The sequence below is a fragment of the Chrysochloris asiatica genome, unplaced genomic scaffold, assembly GCF_000296735.1.
Source record: "Chrysochloris asiatica unplaced genomic scaffold, ChrAsi1.0 scaffold00001, whole genome shotgun sequence".
NCBI lineage: Eukaryota > Metazoa > Chordata > Mammalia > Afrosoricida > Chrysochloridae > Chrysochloris > Chrysochloris asiatica.
In genome coordinates, this window is record NW_006408519.1 from 50,202,266 (window position 1) to 50,230,162 (window position 27,897).

Here is a 27,897-nt window from a genome sequence, read left to right on the forward strand (position 1 = left end):
CCTGCTTGTTCTCGTGGTATTGGCTCTCCTCTGCCTCCACACACCTGCCCCGCACACCTGCCTGCTCTAGTGGTACTGACCCTCCCCTGCCCCTGCACACCTGCCCCGCGCACCTGCTTGCTCTCGTGGTACTGGCCCAGCAGGGCGTACGGGCAGTAGGAGATGCTCATAGAGACGACGCCCATGGTGCTGATCATCACCATGGCCACATAGACGTTGGCGAACATGGCCATGATGGCGGTGCCGATGGAGAAGCCCAGCGTGCCCACCACGTAGATGACCCTGATGCTCAGGTCGTAGTTGTCCAGGTACTTCTGAAGCAGAGCTGCAGGGCGGCACGGGAGAGCTGGTGAGGAAAGCCCGCCCCACCCCGCCCCGTCGGGCACCGTCTGTCCAGCCCTGTGCCGTGCGCACGCTGGGGGCTCACCTGAGCAGACGGCACCGGTAGCCGCGTAGATGACCAGGCCCCAGCAGCCCATCTTCACCCCGTCGTTGTAGGCTTGCCAGGATGTTGAGTTGGAGGAGGCCTGTCTCAGAAACAGAGGCGGGGAATCAGGAGGGTGGGCAAGAGGGGACGCTGACCCCCAGGCGCCTACACTGACCCCAGTGAGCTGGGCTGGCCGGGTCTTACACGCAGCAGACACGGCACTTTCTCCCGGTGCCGCCGTAAGAGGCCTCACCGCTCCACAGAGTGGCTCAGACCAGACCCTGTGAGGCGAGGGGCCGTGTGATGGGTCAAGAGAGGCCCTTCCATGGAAACCTGGCCCCTACAGGAGCTGCCCTGCTGAGCCCAGCCGTGAGGGGCTCGGGGCAGGCTGGCACCCCAGGGCTCTGGCAGTGGGCGCCCTCTCACCTTGGGGTCACCCTCGAAGATGACCTGACCCATGAAGTCGGTGTAAAACACAGCCTCAGCAATGACGGAGAACCAGGTGAGAAGGTGACAGAGGCAGAGCCGGGTCAGCTCGGCGGGCATCTTCAGCATGGACAGCCAGAGCAGGCGCACGGTGGTCTCGGCCTCGCCCTCCTCGCTCTCCGTGTCCCCGCTGGACGTGGTGACGCCGCTCGGGTTGCGCTGGCGGCCACGCTGCCGCTTCTGCAGCTCATATAGGTCGTTCATGCTGCGCGAGGACTTGATGAGCACCACGGCGTTGGCGCGCCGGAACCGGTAGCGGTGGGAGCCGACCTTGCCAAAGTAGGAGAAGGTACTGGAGGCCTGTCGGCGGAACACGTGCCGTCGCCGCCGCACGGAGCCGCATGCGGCCGGGGGCTTCAGGTCGACGCGGGTGTAAGCGCTCAGCCCATCGTGCGGCGGGGAGCCGCTGCCATTGGGGACCTTGGCCTCATCGGCGTGGTTGTCCAGCAGCACGGTGTCCTCCTGGGTGCTGTCCCTGAGGAAGGTGGGCAGGCGGGGCAGTCTGGCCTTGGCGAGCTCCTGGCTGGTGCCGGGCGGAGTGCCGGGGGCGGCGGTGTCGTGGAAGATGGAAGGCTCGATGTCGTGCAGGAAGAGCAGTTCGGACTCCATGTCCAGCGTGGCGTCCGGCATGTGCAGCACCGAGTCGCTCTTGCTCCGCACCATGTCTGCGTCCAGGTAGTCCAAGGCCAGCTCGTGCTCTGACTGCACCTCGTCCGGGAAGAGTACGCCGTCTGAGGTGCCGGCGCGGCGAGCCAGGGCCAGGGCCTCGGCCTCGGCCTCAGAGTCGGTGACGCAGCGATCCTGCTGGGGGCTGTACTGTTCCTCCTCGATGCTGAAGAGGTGCAGGCCCACTGAGATGGTGAACACAATGGCCGCAAAGAAGAACAGCACCTGGTTCTGCGTCCGGAACCAGGAGCCCAGGAAGGTCTGTGTCCAGTCCAGACCGCCCAGCACGTAGCCGATGGCACCCCCAAGGCCTGTGGTAACAGGAAAGCAGAGGGCGAGTGGGGCGGGAGCCGAGGTCACCTTCAACAACATCCCACGCTCACTGGGTGCCGTCCTCCCGGTGGACACGGGAGGCTATGAGCGCTGAGGGCCAGCAGGCCAGGGGGCAGCGTCTCACCCGCAGAGAAGGCGTGAATATTGAGGGCCATGTCCTGCTCCTCGCTGTCTACCACGTCCAACAGGTAGGCGCGGATCGGCCCTTCTGTGGCGTCAGCACTGAAGTCCAGGACCACCACGCCCAGCACCGTGAGGACGATGCCGATGGGCTGCCGGTTGGGGACATCGCCAAGAGCCAGACCTGGCAGGACAGAGAATCAGCTCAAGCTGGACGCCCGAGAGGGAGCAGAGTGGAGGTGAGACGCACACAGCCCCCCTCACAGACAGAGCCCCCCTCTGCTCCATGTGGATGTATGTGAGACGCTGGAGCGCCGTCTGCTCCTTTTTACTTCTGCAGGACCAGGTGCCCCCACCCCGGCCTGCCAGGCCCCACAAGATGCGCCGGGCCTTCACAGAGCTGGCCTTGCCCCTCATAGCCTAGCCGTCATGCAGCAGCTGTGGTGGTGGAATTATGGGTCAGCATCGGCTAGATCTGTGCCCACAAAGTGTGTGTGTGCCCACTCTGGGGGTCTACAGAGGCCTCGGTCTCCAGACTCTCACACTGAGCTCTGGTCTCAAATCACACGTGACATTACACGCAGCATTTTCTGCGCCTAGGCCTGTCCCCCAAGCAAAGCTCTGCTGTCCTCTAAACAGAATTCATCTTAACGGCCAAACTCTGACACATGTGAGCCAGATTGAAGGCAGCGCTGACCGCGACAGGCTGGGGACTTGGCTCTAAGACGCAGTCCCCAAACACCACACGCCCAGACACAGTCGAGGAACGGCTGGGATGCAGAGGGGCAGCTGCTCTGAAGTGGGAGGCAGACCGTCTCTGTCACACATATGTGGGGTCCAGCAGGTCTGCGCTAAAACAAGCAACCACCCACCTGAGCCAGCCCACCGCACTGGGCTCTGGGTGCTGAGAAGGCCTCAGTTTACCAGATGAGATGGCTCCCTCGGGTCTGAATGCAGAGAAACTTCAGTTTGAGGCATGAGACAGACTCCGCCTTTACCATCAGCACCTTCCCCACAAGGCAGGAACCATTTCACACGTGAGGTCAGTTAAAAACAACATCACGTGTCCCGGAGTCAGGTATGGGAGTGCGTCTGACACTGGGGACAGGACGTGGAAAGAGAGCCACCCGCAGCGGAGGGAGCCCAACCAGCAGGCCCCTGCGACTTCCCCACGAGCACGTCTGGCTGACCCAACACTGATTCCACTCACCGATGGCGGAGCCGTTGAGGAAGAGAGCCACACCAAAGAGGACGCCGATGCACAGGACCAGGATGAATGGACGCCGGCGGCCCCAGCTCAGGGTGCAGCGGTCACTGGCCGAGCCGATAAGCGGTGTGAAGATGAGACCGAGAATGGGGCTCAAGAACCAGGTGAGGCTGTAGTACTGCTCTGGGAGACCTAGGCAGACACATGACACCCACAGAGTCACACTCCCCGGCAGAGCCACACCCCTGCAGTCACTTCCAGAGTCACCCCCAGAGTCACACCCACAAAGTGCCTCACACCCAGAGTCACACCCACACACCCAGAGTCAGTCACACCCAGGGTCAGTCACACCCAGAGTCACACCCAATCACAGAGTCACACCCAATCACAGAGTCACACGTACACACAACACAGGTCAGAATGTAGTGTAAGCATGCACACATCATCTGCACACACAGAAACAGTTCCACAGATGCACCAGATACACACATTGCGCACACCCCTCTCCCTGGGAGAGAACCTACTCAGAGCAGACGCTCACCTGCCACATCTGCCCATCTCAGGCCCATCAAGCCCGGGCACAAGCTGAGGTAGTATGGAGAGCCCCGGGCTTTGGCACACCAGCACGGCCCAGTCTGAAGGGACTGGCACCAGACCCTGTGGGCTCATAGACAGAGTGCACCCAAGCTGTAGCAGGCCCAGAACCAGCATGTATCAGGCGACATGTAAGCTCTGTCCTCGGGGAGCACTTCTGTCCCTGGACACTGGGCAGCTCAGAACAAGGGGTCCAGGACTGTGGCTGCAGAGGGGCTCTGAGAACCCTCATGACAACCTGGGGACACCACCTACAGGAAGGAGTGACACAACAGAACACACCTCCTAAGGCAGCAGGCACTGTACTTCTCAGCTCCCTCACTCCAGTGGGTCCCCTGTGAACAGCACAAGCTTCTGCCTGTAGTCCAAAGGGGTCCCGGTGCAGCATCAGTGAGCAGAACCGGATTACAGTGGGATTCACACTGTGTCCTGAGAGAACAGCCGTAGCTGGACCCCATGACGTGAGGAAACCCCTCGGCTGTCCCAAGGCACGCCCACCAGTCCAGGGTCCCGGGGCTCCCTGATTCAGGTTCTGATACACAGAGCGCTGACTCCCATGTCCCTGCCTGCTGCACCCATGTGTTATTAATATGAACTCTGACCCCAGCTGCATGGCTTCCCAAGAGAGCTGGACCCACGCAGTCTCCAGTCCCAGGGACACATATCAGCAAAACCAAAATGAAAGGGAGCCGGGACAGCATGCAGACCAGTGGCCCCACAGGGCTCCACCTGGCTGGAGGAGCAGGCCCTGTGGACTGTGACCTTGGGGGAACCTGGACTGACCCTGTCAGTGGGCACTGCCCATCTGTCATCACCGCAGCTACTTGGAGAAATGCAGCCGGTGACTCTCTAGTTTTCCAAGGCCAATAAGAGCCGCGAACCAGATGCCACTGTGAGCAGTCAGCGGGTTAAAAACAGCTTCTGTTTTTAAATAGCTGAAAAAGTCAGAAATGGAATTTCGTGACTTTCATTAAGATTCAGACTTGTGTTCCCCTAAGTTCGTACTAAACGGTGGTTGTGACAGACGTGTGGCCCACACGTGGGTAAGTTACTCTCAGGCTCTACAGACAAAGCTTGCCAGCTCGGCTGCAGCCCGCCCCACATGCCCCTGTCCTGACGACCTGCTGACCCAGCTGGAAGGGCTCTGGGGTGGGGTCATTAGGAGAGCAGTGCTGGGGTGCACACAGGCGGCTGCCAGAGGGGGCTGACCTTCAGGGAGTGGAAGTCCTGAACCTGAGGCACACTGGGGGTAGTTATTTGGGGCGGGGGGCAGACCAGGAAGGAGGTGAGCAATATTCAAGTGCTAGGTACAAATATGAAGGGCAAATGCCAGTGCGGGGACAATCTGGGGTATGTATGGGACCAAATGCCAGTGCTGGAGGTGGTCGCAATGGTCGCTGTCCCCCAGGATGTGGAGAGTCTGGACTACATTCGGATGGGACCCCCGGAAGTGGAAACCTAGGCTCTGGGTGGCCTGCACGCAGGTCTTCCAGTGGCTGTGGACATTGAGGGCAGGCAGCACACTGGCCACGGCATTGTGACACAGGACCGGGACAGGCAGTGTACCCGGACGCTGAGTGTGGTGCAAACCCAACCCCCCCTCCACCCACGTGGCTGCACTGGGACCCCTCGGACATGGCATTTCCCAGCAAAGTCATAAACAGAACTCACTCGTAGTAAATAATTTTTGTTTTTTCCAGGCCACGCTGCACAACAATGGTGGGACCAGGAAGACTCCCCGTTCTCAGGAAACCCTGGCTGTGTCACCGAGAGCTGGGGCCGCGAGGTCGCGGCTGTGGCGAGGGGTGCGAGCCACGTGGGCGGCTCTATTCACAGGCCGTCCCCGATAAAGTGGCACTGGGGGTGGGAGGGCTACACATGTCTAACAAAAGATCTGAGAGGGGCCGGAATTCACATTCTTCCTCTCAGTACACACAGCCTCCCACACGAGATAGACTTGTGTTCCGAGACAAAAATCTCACAATAATGTGAGGCTCATGAGAACCAGCTCTGGTGGGAACCGCTTACCATCCCTGAGTGACCTCTGGTGACCGGTGTTGTCAGGGCTGCTGGCCCCTCCCTCAACTAGCCGCTCTTAGGGATGCAAACTTGGCTTTCAGATGGCCAAACCAGGCAGGAGACAGCGCTCGGGTGCTGGGACCCAGGGACAGGGCTGGCAGGGCTCTGGGAGGGTCTGTAGGGTAGCCTCCAGCTGAAGAGGGAATGTTCCTCCAGCTGCAGGAATGTTACAGAACCCCTGGAGGCAGCAGAGGGAAGAGGGTAACAGGCGCTCAGATGCTCTTGTGGACATTTCCAACGTCCCAGCTGTCCTACCTCACCTCAGCGCTCTGTGCGTGTATGTGCATGTGTTTCCATGTGCCTACCCAACGCTTGCTTGTTCTGACTCACCACTGAGCCACCACCTGGGGCACGTGGGCTAAGCCCCCCTTTCAGACCCCAGGAGCAAGCGCCCCAAGCCCCGGAGGTGCGTCCCCCACAGCAGTGACACAGAGCAGAGGAACCAGAAGGCAGTGCTGCCAATGGGGGAGGTGCACACGGGACCTTGTTTATAAAGTGGGAGAGTCTGTGACAGTTTAGGGCTGGTGGTGTACAGCAAGCGCCAAGGTGGGTGGGGAACACAGGACAGACGGCACGAAGGAGACACTCGGTGGCGGGCAGCCGGCAGCTTCGTCTGCAGTGGAGGGGACATGACATTACACTGCAGCCGGGGCTCCCAGGAGATGGAGAGCCGGTGGGGAAACAGACTGATCATCAGCACAGACAGAAACACCCAACAAGAACACTGGGTAGAGTTTCTCAGCAGGAATCACGCACACACCACGAGACCTGCGCTGTTGTTAGGTGTCGCCGAGTCAGTTCTGACTCACAGGGAACATGGACCACATGTGCAGAACAAAGCACTGTGTGGTCCTGGCCGGCCTCACAACCTCTGCTTTGTTTCAGTCCACTACTGCTGCCACTGTGTCTGTCCATCTCATCGGGCATCTTCCTCTTTTTCACTGACCCTCCACGTTCTCTAGGGACAGTTCCTTCCTGGTAACATGCCCAAAGTATGAGAGACTTCAAAAGAGCGTTCTGGCTGTACTTCTTCCAACACAGACGTGTTTGCCCTTCTCTACCATCAGAACTCAAATGCATCACTTCTTCTGTGAGCTTCCTGATTCATTGTCCAACTTTCACATGCACACGATGCTACTATGGCTTGGGTCAAGTCCTCAAGCTGACATCTTTGCTCTTGGACACTTGAAAGAGATTTTGTGCAGCAGATTTGCCCAATGCAACGTGTCATTTAATTTCTGGACTGCTGCTTCCAGGACCGTTGATGGGGGATCCAAGCAAATCAAGTCTTTGGAAACTTCACTCTTCTCTCCATTTATCACAGAACCGTGGTGAGGATTTTTGTTTCTTTACATCGAGATACAAAACCCATACTGAAGGCTGTGGCTTTTGTTCTTCATCAGTAGGTATTTCAAGTCCTCTTTGCTTTCAGCAAGCATACTGCAGGTTGTCACTGAGTCTTCCTCCAATCCTGATGGCAGTCTTCTTCATATAATACAGCTTCTGAGACTATTGGCTCAGTTTACAGCCTGAATAAATCTGAGGAAGGAATACAACTTTGGCATGTATCTCTCTTGATTTTAAACCATGTGGCACCCTGCTGTCCTGTTCAAACAACGTCTCTTGGTCTGTGACCAGGTACCCATGAGAACAATGAGGTGCTCTGGAATCCCCAATTCGTCACAATGTTGTCCCTACTTTGCCACAAGACACACAGCTGAATGCCTTTGTACAGTCAATAAAGGAATCCTGTTGTTGTTAAGTGTTATCCAGTCGGTTCTGACTCATAGAAGGCCAACTTAGGACATTATCCACTGTGGCTTCCTGGACCCAGACACCAGGTGAGGTCCGGTGTTGCTCTCTCATACCCTGGCACCTGGCACAGTGCCGGGCGCCTGCAGGTAGGAGTCAGTGACCATCTGACAAAAGACTAGCCAGCACGTGATTCCTCGGGAAACAGGACTGTGGTTGGCATTTCATTGTTTCTAAAACACAATGATTCCAACATTAAGGAAACACACACTTCCCGACCCAAACAAAACAGCCACACACACACGGCTTCTCAGCAGTTCTAATGAAAATTCGGGAGAATTCTGACAATCCCTCCCAGACGCCTGGACGGCCCTCCATGTGCAGCTGGTCTTCAGTGGGGTGTCTCCCTGAGTCCCCTGGTGGCGGGAACTTCCGTTCCAGATGAGACTCCCAGGGGTCAGACCATGCAGTGCCCCTGCCTCAGTACACTACAGAGCAAGGCACGGGACAGTGTCCCTGAGCTCCAAACAGGGAGGCAGCTGGGACAATTCCTCCCCTAGTTCCCTAACACCAGGCTGGAAGCTGGGATCACAGCCTCCAGGTGACTGACAGGAGCAAGTTCACCTGCATTTGCCGGCAACTTCGGCAGACAGTCGCAGACTAAGCCAGGGGCAGGAGGACAGAGCATGCTGGGAAAGCCCAGTGTCTCAGGCATCTCCAGCTGCTACAACAGAAATACCACAGGTCGGGACTTTTATCAAACAAACTATCCTCTCAGTTTGTTGTTCCGAGTGCTAGTGACCCTGAGCTGGACAGGACAAAGCACTGCCTGCCTGACCCCTCACCATTCTCACCAGCCTGGCTATGTCTGAGCCCACGACTGCTGCCACGGTGCCAGGCCATCTCATTGGGGGTCTGCCTCTTGTTCACTGACCCCCCACTTTACCAAGCCTGATGTGCTTCTCCAGGACCGGTCCCTCCTCATCACATGTCTGAGGTCTGAGAGATGCAGCCTCATATCCTGGCTTCTAAGGAGTATTTTGGCTGTAATTCTTCCAACACAGATTCGTTTGTCTGACTCATATCGACCCAATACAGGATTTTTTAGAGTGGTTGGTGAGTTTGATCTGCCGACCTTGTGGGGAGTAGTCTAGTGCTTGTCCTACAGTGCCACACCAGGGCCAACGCTTCAGGAGACACCAAGTCCGGCTTCAGGGTGCAGCTAGAGGGGTAGACTTTTTCTCTTTTGGTTCTGGAGGAAGGTCCTTGACTCTGTTCAGTGGGCCTGGCGTCCCTTGGAGATCTGTGTGGGTCTTGGCATCTGTCTGGCCCTGGGTCTCGGAGGTTCTCAGCGCAGGGGCTCCCAGCTCTTCTTCCCTGGTGGTAGGAGGTTCCCCATCTCTGCTGGCTTCTCTCTCCTTTGATCTCTCCTGAGATAACGTGTTATAGGCCATGCCCCAGGGAAACCCCTTGTATATCAGGTGAGAGGTGCCAGCAGAAGAAGGGTGCTGCAGCCCCCCTTCACCCTGTTATAGCTGAGTGGCTGATCCCATCTACCCACAGCCTTACACTGGGAGTCACAGCCCAGCCAAGTCGACACACAGTTTTGGGGAACATAATTCAATGCAGGACACCCACCCACAAGACTCAGCTGCTGCTCTCTGCCCAGTCACACACATAAGCATCAGCTTGTGGCTGACCCACATCAGCAGTGAAGTGAAGGACCTCTATGGATTGGTGACCAGATGGCAGAGGGGTTGGTAGGTCAGAGGCACAGCCTCCCGGCTGCTGACCGTGGAGTGAAAATTCAGATGCACCCATCAGCCCTCGGCCTGGGGAACAAGCTGTATCCTCCAGTGCAGAGGCAGCTCCCCACAGACCACCAGGCCACGATTTCAGGTCCTAGATGCCCACCAGTGACACCCAAGTGTCTTGAGGGTTGACAGCGTATCTGAAAGTTACGCACCCCAAGCAGCACCACAGAACTGAAGGGGTGGTCACCCCGGCTGTGGGTTACAGCTAGTCTATAGGGGCTCCTGGTGGCTGCGTGATTCTGACATTCACTTTCCACACACAGGCACCCTGAGCATGCCACCCTAGCCCTGGGACGCCTCGCTCTGTGTCTCTGGACTCAACTGCCTGGCCACAGGGAGTGGAGCACACGGTACATTGTCAAAGTGTACCACGGTTAAGGGGCGCCGTGTAACAAAGGAACAGAGCTGGTGGGCCACTTCCCGGGGCTTCTGGGAGAAGGCGAGACCGCTGCTTCAGACGGGAAAACAGACAGCAAGGATGCCCCTCAGGCCCACCAGCCCCTCCAGACAGGTGGCGTGGGCTTCTCTACATCCTTCCAACCTGTCATTATAACCTGAGGAAGTTCCTCAAGAGACCCTGTTAACAGCCAGGCTTCTTGTTGTGGTTGTGAGGTGCTGAGTGATTCCATGGTATCCCCCAGGCTCCTGTCCTTTCGGTGGGCAAGTGCTTAACTGCAGTGCCAGTAGGGAGCCTTTGAAGTTTCAGACACATAGACCAAACTGCAGTCAGGTGACCTGGCTGCTTGTGCAGGGCTCTGGATGCCCATCCACACTCACGGGTAGACCACACTTCTCAGAGACTCGCTAAAGGGCAGGCACTGTGTGGCAGGAGCCCCAGGCTCAGTGGCACAGGCGGGCAGCAAGCTGGAGGGAAGGGCGGGCGTGTGAGGCCGGGACGTTTTCCTGACAGCCTTTCCAACAGGAGAAAAGGTAGATTTAAAGTTGCAATACAACACAGCCTATTCCACGAACCCGGGGCAGACTGAGCCACCACGGAACTTGGAGGAGGCAGGTGAGGTTTTCAAACAGACAAACATACACGCAGCAAAGTGAATGAGCATTCAGGAGGTATGCCGGGCCTCGTTTCCCCCACCAGCCTCCCGAATCCGAGACACTGCTTGGTCCCTTCTCCCGACATGGCAGGAGAGAAATGAAACTCCAACAGTGCTAACCCGATTCCAATTCATTAGTCAGACTGACAGAGCACAATGAGAAGCGCCTTTTGATCTTTTCTAGAACCTTCCTTTCCCTCAAGTACGACTTCCTGAGCCCCAGGGAGAACAATCCACAGGAAGGTGGGAGCCTGGCCTTGTCCTTCCCGGGGGAAAACACGCTGAGTGAGGGAACCCTGCCACAAAGGGCCATCACAGTGGTGACCGCCTAGTGTCAGAGACCGCTGCAGGGCAGCACACTGGGCAGGAGCCGGTGCAGGATGGCCATGGTCTGCAAACTGCTCTGGGAGGGCAGCCGAGATGGCCACCGCTCTATCGGGAACAAGTGATCAATACCCCTCACACCCTGACCTCCCTCTTACATCAGGCCACGACTAGGGGTCTTGTCGTACCCAAACGCCCTGGCACCACCAAGAAGAACACCACAACACAGACACTAAAGTACCTGAGTGACCCCCACCTCCTCTGACACAAGTTCCCAGTCCGGAGGCCTCTTCGACTGACCCGGGTCCCCACCTGGCCCGTTAAGGGTCCGACACCTCTTCTGTCCTGCTCACCAGCTCTGTGAAAGTACCCCCAGCTCAGTAAATGGTGGAGGGTACAGTTCCCGGACCCCCTGGACACAGACCAGGGGAAGGGAGCCACGTCTACCCAGGCTCCTGGGAGCACGCACTCCACACACGAGAGAAAGGTGCCACGACTCGGCTCCCCTAAAGTGACCGTGCAGAGATGGCATTGGTCACACTTGCAGGCGTTAAGACCCGGCCGTTTCACTTCCTCACCCAGCGACATGGAAATAGCAATTTCATCATTGCCTGAGTATGGGAACACACAGCCGGCCAAGTCCACACAAGCGACAACTTGCAGCCAGAGAGGGCAATCCAGCGGCCAGGCTGCCCCGTGCGGGGGGTGCAGACAGACAGACAGACACTGGCTGTGCAGGACTGGTCACAGGGCAGAGAGGCTCCCTGAGGGCTGTAGGGTTTTCATTCCTAAACCCAAGTAACTGTCACACCAGGAACACGCTTGGCTACTGGTTATGTGCTTCCTACAAAGGTATTTTAGGCCACAGAAGAGAAAGAAAAGTGTCGTCATTGCCAACGTGGGACCCAACCAGTATTGAAAACAAGAACCACCTCCACCACGGTATCAGGACCGGGACAAGACATGGCTCGGGTGAGAGAACTTTCCAGAGGTTCTCACAAGGACAATTGGCGCCTGAGATAGCAGACTTGTCACAGTTGTGTCCCTCTGGACCAGTTACTGCGTAGGCCTGGCTTCCTGGCTCCCAAGACTGCTGGGAGCACGCCAGGCTGGCAGAGATCCAGGCACACACGTACCCCACTTCCACCTGCTCAGCTCAGAGAGAGGCACCCCATGAGACAGCGTTTTAACTTGAGTTTGGATCCCGTGGTTATGTGAGGGGATCTTAAAACCAAACTGCAGTGACACAAATCAGGCAGGGTGCCAAGAAGCGACACAGATATGGATTCTCCCACCACGGAGACGGGAGTGCGCGAGACAGTCACGCTGTCCAAAAGCAGATGCTGTGTGCGTCCAGCATCACGTCCAACTGAGGGAAAAAGAGACTGGAGTCAGTACTCTACAGAGCACCTCAGACTCCTCCTACTGCCCTACTGCAAGGCACTGAGTCATGTGGAAAACAGTCCCCAAATCTCAATGGCTCACTCATCTGTATAACCAGGGGTCTTGGGTGGCGACCCCCTGCCACCGTAACCCTAAATCGTGACGCCGGTTGTTCCCTAATCTGAACACGCTGGCTAAAAGTTCAACAGCAATCTTTCAGGGTTCCCTTAACCTACGGCAGCATCAAAGGAGCAAAGTGAATGTTTGGTTAGATCAGTCACTACCCAACCTTCCCTCCCTTCCCAGGGGTTAAGCCATAAAGCTCTTCTTTCAGCATCCAGAACCCCCCACCCCTCACACACACACTTTATATGGGGGAGGGGGGCTTCAGAAAGGTCAAGGACAATGAAGGTAAATGACAATGGTATTTCCCACAAACTTTCTGAAGCCCCCTTGTATAATCTTGCTCTCATACACCGCCCTCACCCAGAGACCCCACCCGAGTCGACCGTGCGGTGGGCACCCAAGAAACCAACACCTGCAACATCGACGTGGATTAGAGAATGATTCAACCACCAGAGACCACCCGTATTCCACTTCCTGTAAAAGCCACTTGGCCAAAATCTCTAATACCTCTGCACCCAATGCCAGGTAGTTCAGGGGCGGGGAGGGCGGCTGAGGACAGAGCCCAGGGACATCTGTGTCCAGGGTTCCTGTGGATGTTTCTACGCACAAGTGATCTGATCCTGGAAGACATGCCGACGCCAAGCCCCCGCCTCTGTGTGCAGCGGGGACAAGCACTTACCAATCTGCAGCAGGATCGGCGTGACCAAGGCTGTTTCCATGGCGTAACAGAATTCACGGCCGAACATCACGGCCCCATGCATCACCCACAGGCGCACGGGGATCCGGTCGATGGAGCCTTCGCTGGTGGTCTCGTCGCGATTCTCGGCCTCCTTGCTGGTGGGCTTGTGTGGGTCCGGCACGGGTACAGGCAACTCTTGAACTTGCATAGACTCAGGGTCAGCATTCTGCGGAGCCATTTTCATCACCACCAAAATATATATATATATATATGTATGTGTGTGTGTGTGTATGTATATGTATATATATGTATATCTATTTACTCTACCTATATAAAGAATACTCTATCTTTATTGATAAATGAAGACGTCTTCTCTCTCTCCAGCTGTCTTCCTCTTTGTACAAACAGGTAATCCCAAATCCTCACAGTTGTGGGAGGCATGCAGCAAAACCAAACGGTTTTTGGTTGGATTATAAGCATATGGCTGGTTTACTGTGAATTAGAGTTACAAATCCATAAATGCCATTCAGTTAATACCAGTTTCATCATTATGACTGAAGCGGTGCTGAAGTGATCTTTCTTGCTACAGAGAGGCAGGAAGGTGGCAGAAAAAGGTGGTCCACTGTTAATCCCCATCGAGCGAGCGGGTGATCTGAAAGACAGGAAGCCCAACCCGACCATGCAGTCAGAGGACCGCCGCCCACCCCACCCCACCCCCAGCCCGCCAGCCGCGTGGACACCCCGAGGGTCTCTGGAGACAATTCCGGGGACCTCAACTTCTGGGGCTTATGCTCTGGTTGGCTCTCTCTACTTGGAGCAATCCAGTTTTCAGAGAAATGATGTTTTCCCAGACAGAACTGAATCCTGGGGGAAGGATGAAGGTCGGACAAGGGCGAGCTGGTCACGAAACAAGAACTCTCGACTCACGGTGACCCCACAGGACAGAGGAGAACTGTCCTGTTTCTGAGGCTGTCTCACTATCTTTACAAGAGACGACAGACTCATCTTTCTCCTGTGCAAAGACTGGTGGGTTCGAACCACTGACCTTCCCATTCGCAGCCCCGTGTTTTAACACAGTGACACCAGGGCTTGTCTTTGCATCATCCCACTGCAGTCAAGCTGATTTTGACTCCAAGAGCCTGTGGAACCGAGACTGAGGCGGGTCAGGGTCTATGGGCGCAGACGGCCTTGCCTTTCCTCCATGGGGACAGCAGAAAATGGCAGGCGTGCAGGCTGCCGTTACTCGCACGGTGTTTTCTCACAGGTGGAAGGCTGGCAGCACCCTGGTGTCGAATGTGGCCATTGGCGCTTGTTTTCTAAGAACCTGTGCTCACTAGTGTCAGAGTTCAGGCTTTTCATCCCCAGTGCAAGCACCACTTCTGTGGGCACAGGGAACCCAAATCACCCCATGTGACCTGATTCAGTTTGACGTCTGCTTTCTCTCCAAGGCCTGAAGCAAACTTACCGGTATAACCACAGTGCCCTTTGGGGCCTGCAGACAGGAGGGCAGGGAGCAGGAGGGTGGGACTAGTGGGAAGGGAAGAGGGAAACCTTAGATCCGGTCTGGAAAGTTGACAAAGAACTGGCTTCAGGACTGGGCAGGGTGAGGAGGGCAGTGATTCACTGCCAGGAATGGGCAGGTACTGAGAACCAGGGTCCTCCACCTCTGTAGGCTACGAAACCTTTTCAAGAACCAGCTGCTATATTCTGCATCGACCCGCTGGGGGCTCACAAGGCTGCCCAGCACAGCCCACAGCCTCCTCGGGGCTCTGGGACATCCTCATCTCCTGGCTAAAACTAGAAACTTACTGACAAATGGCTTAGAAAAATGAGGTCAGACACCCAGAGTTGAGACTGCAGATAGTGTTAGGGACCGCACTCCCCCTTGTCCACCCCCCAGATAATTCTCAACTTGGCTGGGCCTGAGAATCTCCTTGTTATATAAGTGACCTCCGTGTTGTGATAGGAGCTGATGATCTTGTGTGAGGTAAACCCTCACTTTATGGCTCTAATGAGGCAGGAAGCAACTTGCAGTATTAGGTTAGATCGTGAGTCAAGAGATTCTACGAGCAGAGCAGAGCACAGAGGGACTGACTCCTACCAGGAGGGAAGTGGAGAACTCTCAGACATGGGGTTTCTGCTGAGAAAACTCCTAGACCCAGGGGAATATTTAATGCCAAGACACATGGAGGCCTCCGAGGAATGTCAAGACCACATATGCTGAGAGGAGACAAGGCCCAGAATCTACCCTCACCGCCCCGTTTGTCAAAACCACCTGCTAGTGGGATTTCTACCGTAGCTGCGTTAGACGCCCAAGACACCTGTCAGCTCACCCTGGTCACCTCTCGCTCAGACAAGGTGATGACCACGTTCTATGTTCATGAGGGTCTGTGGGCTGACACCACACCGTGAGTTCTATGTTCATGAGGGTCTATGGGCTGGCACGGTACCCCAAGTTTTAACAACTGGTTTAAATAAAAATACCTCTAGCTGGCATTCACTTAACCAAATGATCCAGAGAGCTCGGCGGCGTCTCCCTCCTCGGCTGGGTGCTGGGTCCACCTCGGCAGTCCCCGTGAAGTTGGCACTTGTCTGCTCTGAGGGAGGGGCTGATACTCGACCCCTCAGGGCCAGTTCTAAGCTCTCTTTCCTGTGGCCACGGAAGCTTGCTTCCTTCCGAGTTCCTTAGACTCAAAGGCTCATTGAGTCCAATCTGTGTTTGCTGCTCACCCACCCACGACTGCCCCTCACAGAGACCCTGTGTGGGCTTTCTGAGCTTTTGTTGGTCTTTTGGTAAAAGCAGACACCCTCACCTTTCTCCTGCAGAGTGCCTGGTGGGTTTGAAAGGCTGACCTTGTGGTGAGCAGTCCAGGGCTTACCCCAGAGCACCACAAGGCTTCTTGCTGCCTAGGTCCCCAAACCTCACAAGTCTGCCCAGCAGCACCTACTGGCGAACCTTTCAGGTTCTCCCGTCACCCTCCACGATGCCCCAGCAGCTTTCCAGAGCTCGCCCTCCTAGTCTGCAGAAATCATTTCCGTTTAGGCACGTTCCCAATGTCCCCAGTGAAGACGGAGCAGTAGGGCACATTACGCTGCTCTTCCCTCGTCTGTGTGGATCCATTCCTGGACCCAGAGAAAATGCAGAGCTTCCCTCCCACCCACCAGCGTGTCAGTTGTATAGTAAAAATCCCACTAACATGGGGCGTGAGGACCAGGAAGGCCACCACATAGCAAGATTTCTTGTCCCTTCAAAACAGCCTCTATAGGTCAGCCGGGAGTTTGGTAGGAACGACAGTAGTTAACTTTCTAATAAATCCCGGTGACTACATTTTAAAGTCCTGCCCAGTGGCCCTGCCGGTCCATCTGCTGTGACATACCTACAACATGGCATTCTCTGCTCACAAAGCCATGATGGGCAGTAATAACTTTTGGTCCAAAGTAAATTTGCTTTGACCTGATCAACACCCATGGACACAGCAGTCAAGATTGCACTGGACAAAGGGGCCGCGCCAAAGACCTTTTAAAGGTGGTGTTCAATAGCAAAGGGGTCAGCTTGAGGACTAAGGTGCACCTGACCCAAGCCATGGTATCTTCTATAGCCTCGCATGTACATGAATGTTGGACAGCGAATAAGGAAGACCATAGAAGAATTGACGCATTTGAATTATGGTGTTAGTGAAGAACATTCAAAGTCCGTCAACTGTCAGAAGAACAAACCAATCTGTCTTGGCAGAAACAGAGCCAGGATGCCTCTCAGAAGCATGGATGGCAAGACTTCACCTCACCTATGTGGCACATGTCCTCAGGAGGGACCGGTCCCTGGAGCAGGACATCATGCTCGGTAGAGGGTCAGCGAAAAAGAGGAAGCCCCTCAGTGAGCTGGACTGGCAACAGTGCCTACAACAATGGGCCCAAACACAACACCGCCTGTGAGGTTGGTTTGGGACTCGGCGCGTTGTGTGACGCTGTGCACTGGGTTGCTGATGGGAACCACCGTGAGGCCGGTGACAAGGCAGTGATTCTAAACCGAGGGGCAGCTCTGACTCTCCGGAGGGCTCTTGTCTGCAGTGGTGTTGGGCAGGTCTAGGATGCTGCTCCACACATGACAGTGAGGGACTCCTCACCCCACCTTGAGGCATTAAAGGGGAGCCCTGGTGGCACAGTGGTGGGGTAATGATGTGGCATTCTGCTTGTCTTACTGGTCACCAAGAGTCAGAACCCACTCAGAGGTAATGGGTTTTGCTTGTTTGTAAGTTATTAAATAGGAAATAACCAACTTTTCTTTAAAAAGGCTGAAACCCTTGGTTGTAACATGTTTAATCAATCCAGCCAGCACAGAAATCCATAGATGCGAGAGACTCTCACAGTCTCCCAGGGAGGCCACTGTGAGTTGCTCACTTTTAGTGAGCCCGTGGGGGACAGGCTGTGAGGATGACAGCCACAGCTGCCTGCCTGGTGGCCCCAACGTCAGGCCCGAGTGTCCACCTGCTACAAGGCCAGAAGGATCAGCTCAACAGTCCTCAGTGAGGTGTCCTTCTCTTACGCGGATAGGACAGGTGTCCAAAGGACGAACCACTGGGGGCTGAGACCACACGTCCTTCAAAGCAGGGTTGTTTTCAGGACAATGGGACTCACAAAATGCAACGCCGCTGTGTCTGAGCTACTCCGTAGTGTCTGGGGATTCCCTGCCAAACGTCTAAACACTGAACTTAGGAAGAAAGTCTGCAAAAAATGGGTGGTGAGCAGTCACATGTCCCCTCATGAGTTTCTGAGGCAACGTTCCGTCTCCCCCGTGGACACACATAAGCATCTACTGAACCGCGCATCCTGACTACCTACCTACCTCAGCTGTTAACCATCATTGCTTTGCTCAACGCACCTAAGAGGGCTGAGGAGCTGATGATGTAAGAGGAGCAGGGAACGCGAATTCTTAAATGCCCTCACAGGTCCCGCTTCAATCTGGCCACATGTGGGCCCTTCCTGGGTGTGGGGGATCACCCCTGCCTGGGACAGTACTGGCCGAGGGACATGGCTGTGGTCCAACTCCGGTGGATGCCGGGCTTGCGGTCATGAACATTCTTACATCTCTCCCCTCCCTTGTGGATCCTGAACTCACACCATAAAGCCCAGCCCTGCACCCAGCTCTGCTCGCCCTGTGGCGGCTTCCAGGACCCCTCCTCCTGCTCCCAGGCCTCCAGAGCCATGACCATGCAGCTCTGGCCACACAGAATCTCTAGGACTCTTGCCATGAACTCCCTCCTCCCTCCCCCGCCCCCAGTGCACAGGCTCACAGACTGCCATACCTGACCCTCGCACCTTTCACTTGTGTTGGAGCCCTTGCTCCCTGACCCTGTGCCCAGCCCCACTGCAGGAACCCAATGATGTTTGTTTAAAGAATGAATGAATGAATGAGTAGACATTTGTTCAAAGAATGAACGGATGGATGGACATGTGTCCAAAGATGAAAGAATCAGTGGACAGCTGTTCAAAGACAGACAGATTGACTGACTGACTGGAGACAGCCTGCTGAGAGGCACTTGGTGGCCACCTGCCCTGAAATGCAGCCATCCTACCCCCTCCCTTCTGGGTGACCAGCCGCGTTGCGTTGGCCGTCGTGGGTCGTTGCGGAACGGCCCAATGCAGACGTGGGCTTACCTGTTATCGGAGTCGTCTAGGCATGTGCAGCACCTCTGGCTTCCTTCCACAAACAGTGCCAACGCGGAGGGACAGTAAATGGTTTTACGTGGGGGACTTCACTGTCATCTACAGTGACGAAAACGACAAATACTGTCAGTATCTTCAGTGTTTGTATGCAAACAGCAGTTCAGAAATACAAACACCTGCCAAATGTCTTGTCTTTCTGCGCCCGTGTCCACGAATGCCACCAACCTGGGCTCGTGCCGCCACAGGATGTTAGCAACAGCTCTGAAAGAGTTTTAGAAAGTTCAGGTGATGTTCCAGATAGGAGTCTTAAAGGAGTCCTGCTGTAGCGCTGTGGGTTAATGCGCTGGACTGCAACATCAGTTAGAACGGCTAGGTTGGCAGTTCAAGCTCACCAGCTGCTCCATGGAAACCCTCTATGGGGTCGCTAAGTCATCAACCACCAGAACAAAATCAGCTCAGGCGGCAAACCCTGTGCATTTCTTGAAAGGTATGGATTAATTTTACAATTGGGTACACTTTGGAAGAAAACAGCAAAGTGGTAGGTCACTGGATACTACACCTGGCAGAAATATTGTTTGCATGAAATTCACTTCTGCAGAGCCCAGGGTGCTGGCAAGACAGTTTAGAACTCAGTTTAAGTGTCCCTCCATTCACCTGTGGCACAAAGACCACATGACCGGAATCCTGGGCTGGGCACTCTCCACCCTGGAAGGAAAGCTGATGGTCTGCGGGTGCTGTGAGCAGGTGTTATAGAGCCTCGCCCCAGGGAGGTTCCAGGGTCCCTCCACACCTGGAGAATGCACAAGCTGTGCTCATGCAGAGGGGGACTACGCAAGTTCACCCCCTTAGGAGGTTCCCCATGGACAACCAACCAGGAGCGATTGAGATCTCTATGGTGTGAGGTAAGGACACACTCTTCGCTCCCCCAAAGACCCTCGTCTGTCTAGTGTTACTGATTTACAAGTCTACCCCCCCACACTGTAAGACATCCTCCTTTGTCACAGACCCAACTTTTGTCTGCAGTGGTGTGGGTCTCCTCCTCTGTCCCAAGGGCACCCGGCTGCTTGTATCAATAACAGCACAGGTATGAAGACTTGACTAAGTTGTAACGAGTATCTGGGAGCTATCCATCTCTCATTAATTAATTCTTTCTCCAGCACTCTTGTAATTACTCGTGCACTTTTATTTAAAAGAATTTTATGAGTATGTGAACGTTAAGAGCTGTTGGACTAGCTCCCGAGGAGGCTTTGCTGGTATTTTTATGGGGATGCCAATGACTTCATAAATGAGTATAGGGAAGTTGGCATCTTCAGCTGCTGAGTCATGCTCTCCAAGGACAGAGGACAGCTGGCTCTCTGTGTTAACGTCTATACCTTGGGACGGTTTCAGGACACTCTGCCTGCAGCTCTGCGCCTTCCTTGTGAAGTCTGACCCCGTATCTGTTTGAGGGCCACTGTTCCTGGTGTTCTAAGTCGAAGTGGCGAGTGTCCTGTTTGTATGTTCAGGTGCACACGCCACACGGTGAGAGGGTGTCGCTCTGCCAGTGTGTCAAGACAGAACGTGCCTGTCGCCCTGGAAAGTCCCCCTGTGCCCTGACCCATTGGATTAAGGCTACAGATTTCTGTGTTTTCATCCTGTAAAGTGCACGCTAGTGCCCTGGATTCATGCTGTGTACCATCAAATTAACAACACATCCAGGGACCCTTCTCAAATCGTACAGTCCTTAACCTAGCCCACTCCCTGTGTGTCAGAGACCCTCTGTGGGGTGCGGACCTCCAGCCTTGGGAACCATTCACACCACCCACGGGGTCCTCACTGCTGATGTGGGGTGCCGTGGCAGGGAGCTGACAGGCCACAGCAGAACTATCCACAGGACTTTCTAGGCAGCCATCTCTAGGGGAGCATAGCCCCAGGGCTCTCCCTTGGTGGGTTACAAGCGCTGACCTTTTGGTTAGCAGTAGAATGCCTACCCATTGTGGCACCACTGCTGCCCGCCGGCGGGTGCCGCTGAGTTGGTGCTGACTCACAGCGACCCCACTACAGCGGAATGAGATACTACTCACCCATCTGCACGGTTGTTGCCAAGTGTGAACCACTGGGGCCCTTAAAGCCAGGTGTTGTTGATGTTAAGGGCCCTCAAGTCAGTTCTGACTCATAGAGACCCTTTAATAGGTTTTCCAAAGAGCGGCTGGTGCGTTTGAACTGCTGATCTTGTGGTTAGCAGTTCAGTGTTTATCTTACAGTGTCACACCAGGAGTCCCCTCAAAATGGTATCCATGAAATCATCTTGGAGCATGCCAATTGTTTTTAAGGAATTCAAATAAATTGCCCTTGAGTTGGTTCCGTCTCATGGCAACCCTGTGTAGGGTTTTCCAGGGAGTGGCTGTTGAGTTTGAACTGCCGACCTTGCAGTTCAAACAGACCCTGAGGTCCAGTGCTTGCTTATCCCACAGCGCCACACCAGGACCCCTCAAGTGCTGTGTTGTCGTTAAGGGCCGTGGAGTCAGTTTTGACTCATAGCAAGGCTGCATAAGGCTTCCAAGTCCGTAGATCTTTACAGGAGCAGAGAGCCTCATCTTTCTTCTATGGAGTGATTGGTAGATTTGAACTACTGACACGGTGGTTAGCAGCCCAGCTTGTAATCCACAAATGCTTTGTTGTTGTTGAGTAGATTCCGACCCACAGCGACCCTATGAGCAGCTGGTGAGTTTGAACCTCCGATCTTGAAGTTCAAACAGCTTTGCAGTCTGGCGCATTAACCCACAGCACCACACCAGGACTCCACAAATGCTATAGTGTTCACTAACTTTAATATAAAAAACCACGAATCACGTCTTTCTCCCAAAGTGCGTGATCTAAAATGGCTCTCATGAAAGCTCAACACTGAGAGAAAGTGAGAAATGTTAGGCTGGCCCTTCTGGAACACCCTGGCCTATCTGGGTTCCAGAAAGCCCTCCGAGCTAGTCCCAGTTAGGCTGTAACTACGCCCCCCCCCCCCCAATCTCTTCTACCCTTGTTAGAACCTGCAGATGTACTCAGATTAAGTGAAATTTCCATTGTTCCCATCAACAACTTCCTCTATTGTCCTGCTTCTAATTTCAGGATGGCCTGAGCCAAGGCACATGACTTCCTACAACAGCCTGCTGGGTGGAGGAGCAGGCACTGCGGGACTGGGTCGAAAGAGGGTCACCCCAGAAAGCCGTGCTCGCTCAGCCTGGCGCTGGAGGTGCTACAGCAGGTGCCTGGCCAGTGCTTGGCAGTGAATGATTTGTTACCCCCAACCTCAAAAGAGCAGCGATGACAACTCACGTTCTCCTAAAGAGAAGTGAACTATGAGTCTCTGGTGGCCTTGCTGAGCATTTCCTAACAGCCCACTCCAGGATCACCAGCACCCCAGCTGGCCATGAACCTACAGACCCCCAGGGAGGCCAGTGAAGCAGAAACAGCAGGGGAGTGACTAGACTTTACTGGATTGGCTGAAACCCCCGAGGACTCAGGGAGGCCTCCCGAAACGATGGCCCTTGAACAGAAACTAGCCCTGGGTGAATAGTACAGGTGGGTGGGCCCACAAACTCCTCTTAAACAGAAACACCAAACGCCTATTAAAAACAACAAAAATCCCACCAACATGAGCCCAAAGGGTCAGTAATGAGGTTAAAGCAAAGATAAGGGGAGCAGGGCAACTAGAGGAATGGAAATGAACAACCAGAAAAGAAATACTGATAAGGTTTGCTCATTGTGGAAACCATAATCAATACCACTGGATCAAGCTGCTGTGGGGGCCCATCACCGAAGCATAGCAAAATAGTATTAAAAAGGAAAAAAAGAAAACCAAGCAAGCTCAAGAAAGCAGGCATTCTAGCCAATTTGTTTACACGGTCATTTCCTAGAAAAGCCCTTTAGTGAGTATTCTCATTGATTTCCCAATTACACCCCAATGCTGTGTCCTTACATGGAGGACAATGCATTAGGAAGAGCACATGTGGAAGTTTCATCCTCGGAAGGATGCCTTTTACACACCAAGGTGAATGAAACGTAAATTCACCACTTCTAGGTTACGCAGGGGACCGCAAGGTTGGAGGTTCAAACTCACCAACTGCTCCTCTGAAACCCTACGCAGGTCACTATGAGTTGGAACCTACTCGATGGCACTTAACAACAACGCCAGGTGTTACGTGGAGTCCTGGTATGACACTATAGGACCACAAGGTCAACAGTTCAAACTCACCAGTCATTTCTCAGAAACACTACTGGGTTGCTATGAGTTGGAACAGACTCAACAGCATTTTACAACAGCAGGCAGTACATAGGGGTCCTGGTATGGTGCTGTAGGATAAGCACTGGACTGCTAATCACTAGGCAGGCGGTTCAAACCCACCAACCACTCCTTAGAAACCCTGTACAGGGTCACTATTAGTCAGAACCTACTCATCCGCACTTAGCAACACCTGATCTGATGTAAGAAGCCCTGGATGGAGGTGCCGAGGGTTAAGCATTGGGCTGCAAGCTGAAAGGTCAGCAGTTTAAACCCACCAGCCGCTGTCTGCTTCTGTAAAGACCAACAGCCTTGCAGGCTACAGCAGCTACCCTTCAGGTCTGGACCTGAACTCACCCTCAGGGTTCCCGTTCACAGCCCAACAATAAGTTCATAAAGGGAACGGTAACACTAGGGAGGGAGGGGCCCCTCGTACAATCAACCATGTGCAATCAAAAGGGCAGCACTTACCCGAGGACAAAGTCCACAAGGCTAGGAAAGGAGCAAGAATGGGGACACAGGCAGGAAGTGGGAGACGTGATGGGAGGGTGTGGGGATGACACTCAGCAAGAGGAGACAAGCTGTTGACTGGAAAACGGATCTACTCTGTAAACTTTCACAATTAAACAACACAAAAAGACTCTATCTATATCTATATATATCTATACTTGGTATGGAGCTATAAGATAAGCTAAGCACTGGATTGCTAACAACAAGGACGGTGGTTCAAACCCACAAGCCACTCCTCGGAAAACCTATGCCGGGTTGCTATGAGTTGAAACCCACTTGATGGCACTTTGTTGTTGTTGGTAAGAGCCATTGAGTTGGTTCCAACCCATAGTGACCCTATATAGGATTTCCAAGGAGCGACTGGTAAGCTTGAACTGCTGACCTTGCAGTTCAAATGTCTTTGCAGTCTGTCACATTAACCCACAGCACCACCCTAGGACTCCTGATGGCACTTTTACAACATATATATTTACAGTCTTGGAAACCATGTGAAGCGTAGATCTACTCCGACACATGCAGGGGCACCATGAGTAGAAACTACTCCACTGAGAACCCTGTGGGCACAGTTCTCCTCTGACACACACGGGGCACCATGAGTGGGATCTACTTATGAAACATCATCCACTGAGAACCCTGTGGAGCACAGTTCTCCTCTGACACACACGGGGCACCATGAGTGGGATCTACTTATGAAACATCATCCACTGAGAACCCTGTGGAGCACAGTTCTACTCTGACACACACGGGGTACCATGAGTGCGATCTCCTTATGAAACATCATCCACTGAGAACCCTGTGGGCACAGTTCTCCTCTGACACACACGGGACACCATGAGTGGGATCTACTTATGAAACATCATCCACTGAGAACCCTGTGGAGCACAGTTCTACTCTAACACACACGGGGGCACCATGAGTGCGATCTCCTTATGAAACATCATCCACTGAGAACCCTGTGGGCACAGTTCTCTGACACACACGGGGGTGGGGTATTGTCATGAGTGGGAATGGACAGGGTTGGTTTTCTTGGTTGGGGATTGTGCTCCCTGCAGACCCAGGCTGGCTTCTCTGCTCACTCCAGGTACCTCTGGTTCAGGAAGGTCTGGGCTGACAACATGTAGCACTGATCTGATTAGGCTGACACGAGATGGGTGACTTCTGGGTACCACAAAACCACAAAGCCCCCCAACACCTCCCCATGTGAAAAGCCGAGGGGCCTGTGGAGCAAATGCAGCTTCCTAGGCTTCATTCAGTCAGATCTACAAAGCGATCAGATCAGCGAGGCATTCTGTATTTCCCCAGCTCCAGAGCCACAGCCAAGCTGGAGCCACAAGGATCCCGGTCACAGCGGCCCTCGGCTGTAATTATGAACAATGGTCACTGTCCACACTCACAGCTGTTGTCAAGAGTACAGAGATGGTGAACATGTGTCACTGGCACACACACACACACACAATGAGAGAGACTAAACTCTGTACAGACACTTCTAAGAAACTAGCCTCTGACTGTCTGCCACAAGACCCCGCCAGGGGCACTGCAGAAAACAGGTTAAGTGTCAGGTTCCCTCCTCTTCTGTGAGCAGACCAGAACCCAACCCACTGTCAAAAGTCGGTTCCCTAGCAACCCTGAGGCCATCAACGTTTACAGGAGCAGACCACCCTATCATTCACCCTTGGAGCAGTTGGTGGGTTTGAACCGCCAACCTTGTGGTTAGCAGCCCAGCACTTAACCCACTGTGCCACCAGAGCTCCCTTTGGTCATCAGAGCTTGGGGTGAGTTTGGTGATGGGTGACTGTGTGTGTATGGGGGTGTAGGCTGAGGGGCAGGGTGACCGTGTGTGTACATGAGTACATCAGTGTGTGGGGCAAGAATTAAAGGGCTGAGCCAGGGGCTAGCTGCAAGGAGCCCCAGGAAGTGAGGGGCCCAGAGCTCTGCCACACTGTGACAGCCAACATGTTTCTCCCTGGGTTAGCACCCTAGCACCAAACATGACAGAGCTGGGTCCCAGGACAGCCCAGCCCACAGTCCCGGGTTCTTTCCTGTCACCCAATATGACCACCAAGGCCCCCTGCTCACACCTCCTCACACCACGTCCACCAGACCTTTACACTGTCCCCAGACTCATGGTCCAGCCTCAGTGTGACATCACAGCACTCCAACCATGTCCACCCCACACCCCTCAGGCCCCAGAGGGACAGGCCAGGGCCAGGCCCCACGACGAGGCACAGTTTATAATGGTGAAGCAGAAGGCTTCACCAAGCAGTGAGTGCCCCCTTCAAAGACAGAACTCCTTGTGTGTGGAGAGCGAGATAGTCCCAGGACTCGGGGCTCCATCTCGTCCTTCACAGCAGTAGACATGATGAGTCGACACTAACGAGCAGCAGACAGAGGCCACCACCAGTACTAAACCCTGAAGGGACACGCGCATCTACGTGAATGTTCACACACCCCAATCACGTACTCGATACTCACACTCACACACTCACCACGTCCATACACACAACACTCACATCACACACCACACCTGGCCACACTCACACACACTCGCTGGCCCTGCTTCCTCAATGGCAAACCACAGACACCAAAAGGACCCTCCCCAGCTGAGGGCTTCCTGCCCCCCGCCACCCCCCCCAGCAGCTGTCTCCCCTATGAGGTGGGGGCTCCAGGGACCTAATGTGAGAGAGCCAGCATGGGGGACCACAGCCAGGACAGGACTTGGGCCACCCTCGGGGCTACTCTGACAAGTTCGAGGTTCGTCCAGAGCCCAGCCCTGTGCTGACCTGCTGACCTCGAGCACCACAAGACCACCCACCAGGCATCAGGCCGCCCCGAGGCGAGGCATGCAGACACCCTGTCAGCAGAGCCAAGGTCCCCTCAAGAACAGCCCCGTCCGTCCGAAGGTCTGGCCAGCTACTTCCTCAATTGGCCAAAGAACCCCACGAATGTGTAGGGAGCACAAGGGTCCCCTCCCCTAAGCCTGGGGTACCCATGAGATTGGCAGCCAACAATGACGCTATGGTCCTGACACACCAGGGGGAGCCAGGGAGCCAGCAGAGGCTCTTCCTCAGACCTAGGTCCACCCTACAAGGCACATACCTCTGAGGGGGGTGTTCACATTTTCCCAATATGCCCCCTTTCCTGACACCCCAGCGTGCACACACACCATTGTCACACATGCACCACACACTCACATTCACACCCAGTTATACACACCTCACACTATACATGCTCACATGTATGCCATACACACTATACATGCTCACATATGTACCACACACACACTCCATACACACTATACACACTCACATTTGTACCACACTTACCCTCACACACACTATACACGCTCACATGCATGCCACACACACACTCACACACACTATACACGCTCATGTGTGCCACACACACACTTACCCTCACACACATACTCACAGACACACTATACAAGCTCTCATGTGTACCACACACACTACACACTCTCACTCCAGATGGCACAGTGGGCTGGACTAGGTCCACCTGTGTCCCTTCAAATTATAAAGTGGACTTTCCGATGGTCTTTACAGAGCACATAAAGGCTCCTGCGGGCCCTGTACTGACTGAAGGAAAATCCCCTCTGTTTAGGGGCATGAACAGAAACACTGCTCAAGGGGTCAGAGCAGCCCCCAAACAGAGCGAGCCCTGACCCTGGGGCAGGAAGGACGGTAAACCCCGTGGCCTTACTGTCCACTGTCACCGCCCTGCGCTCTCCCTTCAAACATCCAAAGCCACAAAGCTCCCGGGTGGCCACCAGTCACTCAGCCTCGCAGTGCATCCCATGGCCTCCTGCTCTGGGACTTGCCCTCAGGGCCCTGCTCCCAATACTGAAACCAAAGCGGCCTCGAGCCCTCCTGTACTCAAAAATCTCTTCTGGTCCCCAGCTCAGGCGAGCTTGTCCCCAGGGCTGGGCTCACTGTCCTGCACGGGTCCTCTCCCCACAGTGATTGTCCACACAGGTCCTCCCTCAGAGGACACATTCTCAGGGGGTCTCTAGCCCCAGCATCCTGCCCAAAGGTTCACCTGGTAACTCCATATCCCCACTTGGGCAGCTCTCCTCTGGAGGGCTCAAGCCACCACAGCAGGGTCAAGGTTCAAAGTCAACGGAAGGGTTCAAAGTTCAAAGGGTCAAGGTTTAAAGTCAAACAGGCTGGGTCTGAGAGACTTTGCTACTGTTCAGTGCTGGCGAGTCGGTTCTAACTCACAGCGACCCCGTCTAGGGTTCCCGAGGCTTCACATCTTTACAGGAACAGAAAGTCTCATCTTTCTCCTTCAGAGCGATTAGTGGGCTTGAACCACCAACCTTGTGGTTCATAGTCCAGTGCTTACTGTATGGAGTCACCGTGCTCCCTAGGGAGAGTTGATACCAGTAGATTATTTGGAAACATTTGATGAG

General features: G+C 54.5%; 1 protein-coding gene across 1 annotated transcript in view; it reads right to left on the minus strand.

Moving 5' to 3' along the window:
• The window catches only part of SLC45A4 (solute carrier family 45, member 4), a 15,214-nt gene extending 1,928 nt beyond the window's left edge, over positions 1–13,286 (minus strand). Inside the window, exons 1-6 of the mRNA XM_006830728.1 lie at positions 13,043–13,286; positions 3,243–3,431; positions 2,037–2,216; positions 854–1,890; positions 428–527; positions 114–325 (exon numbers count right to left, since the gene is read on the minus strand). Coding sequence (XP_006830791.1) covers positions 114–325; positions 428–527; positions 854–1,890; positions 2,037–2,216; positions 3,243–3,431; positions 13,043–13,286 — 1,962 coding nt within the window. The remainder of the gene's footprint in view (positions 1–113; positions 326–427; positions 528–853; positions 1,891–2,036; positions 2,217–3,242; positions 3,432–13,042) is intronic.
• Between the last annotated feature and the right edge of the window lie 14,611 nt (positions 13,287–27,897).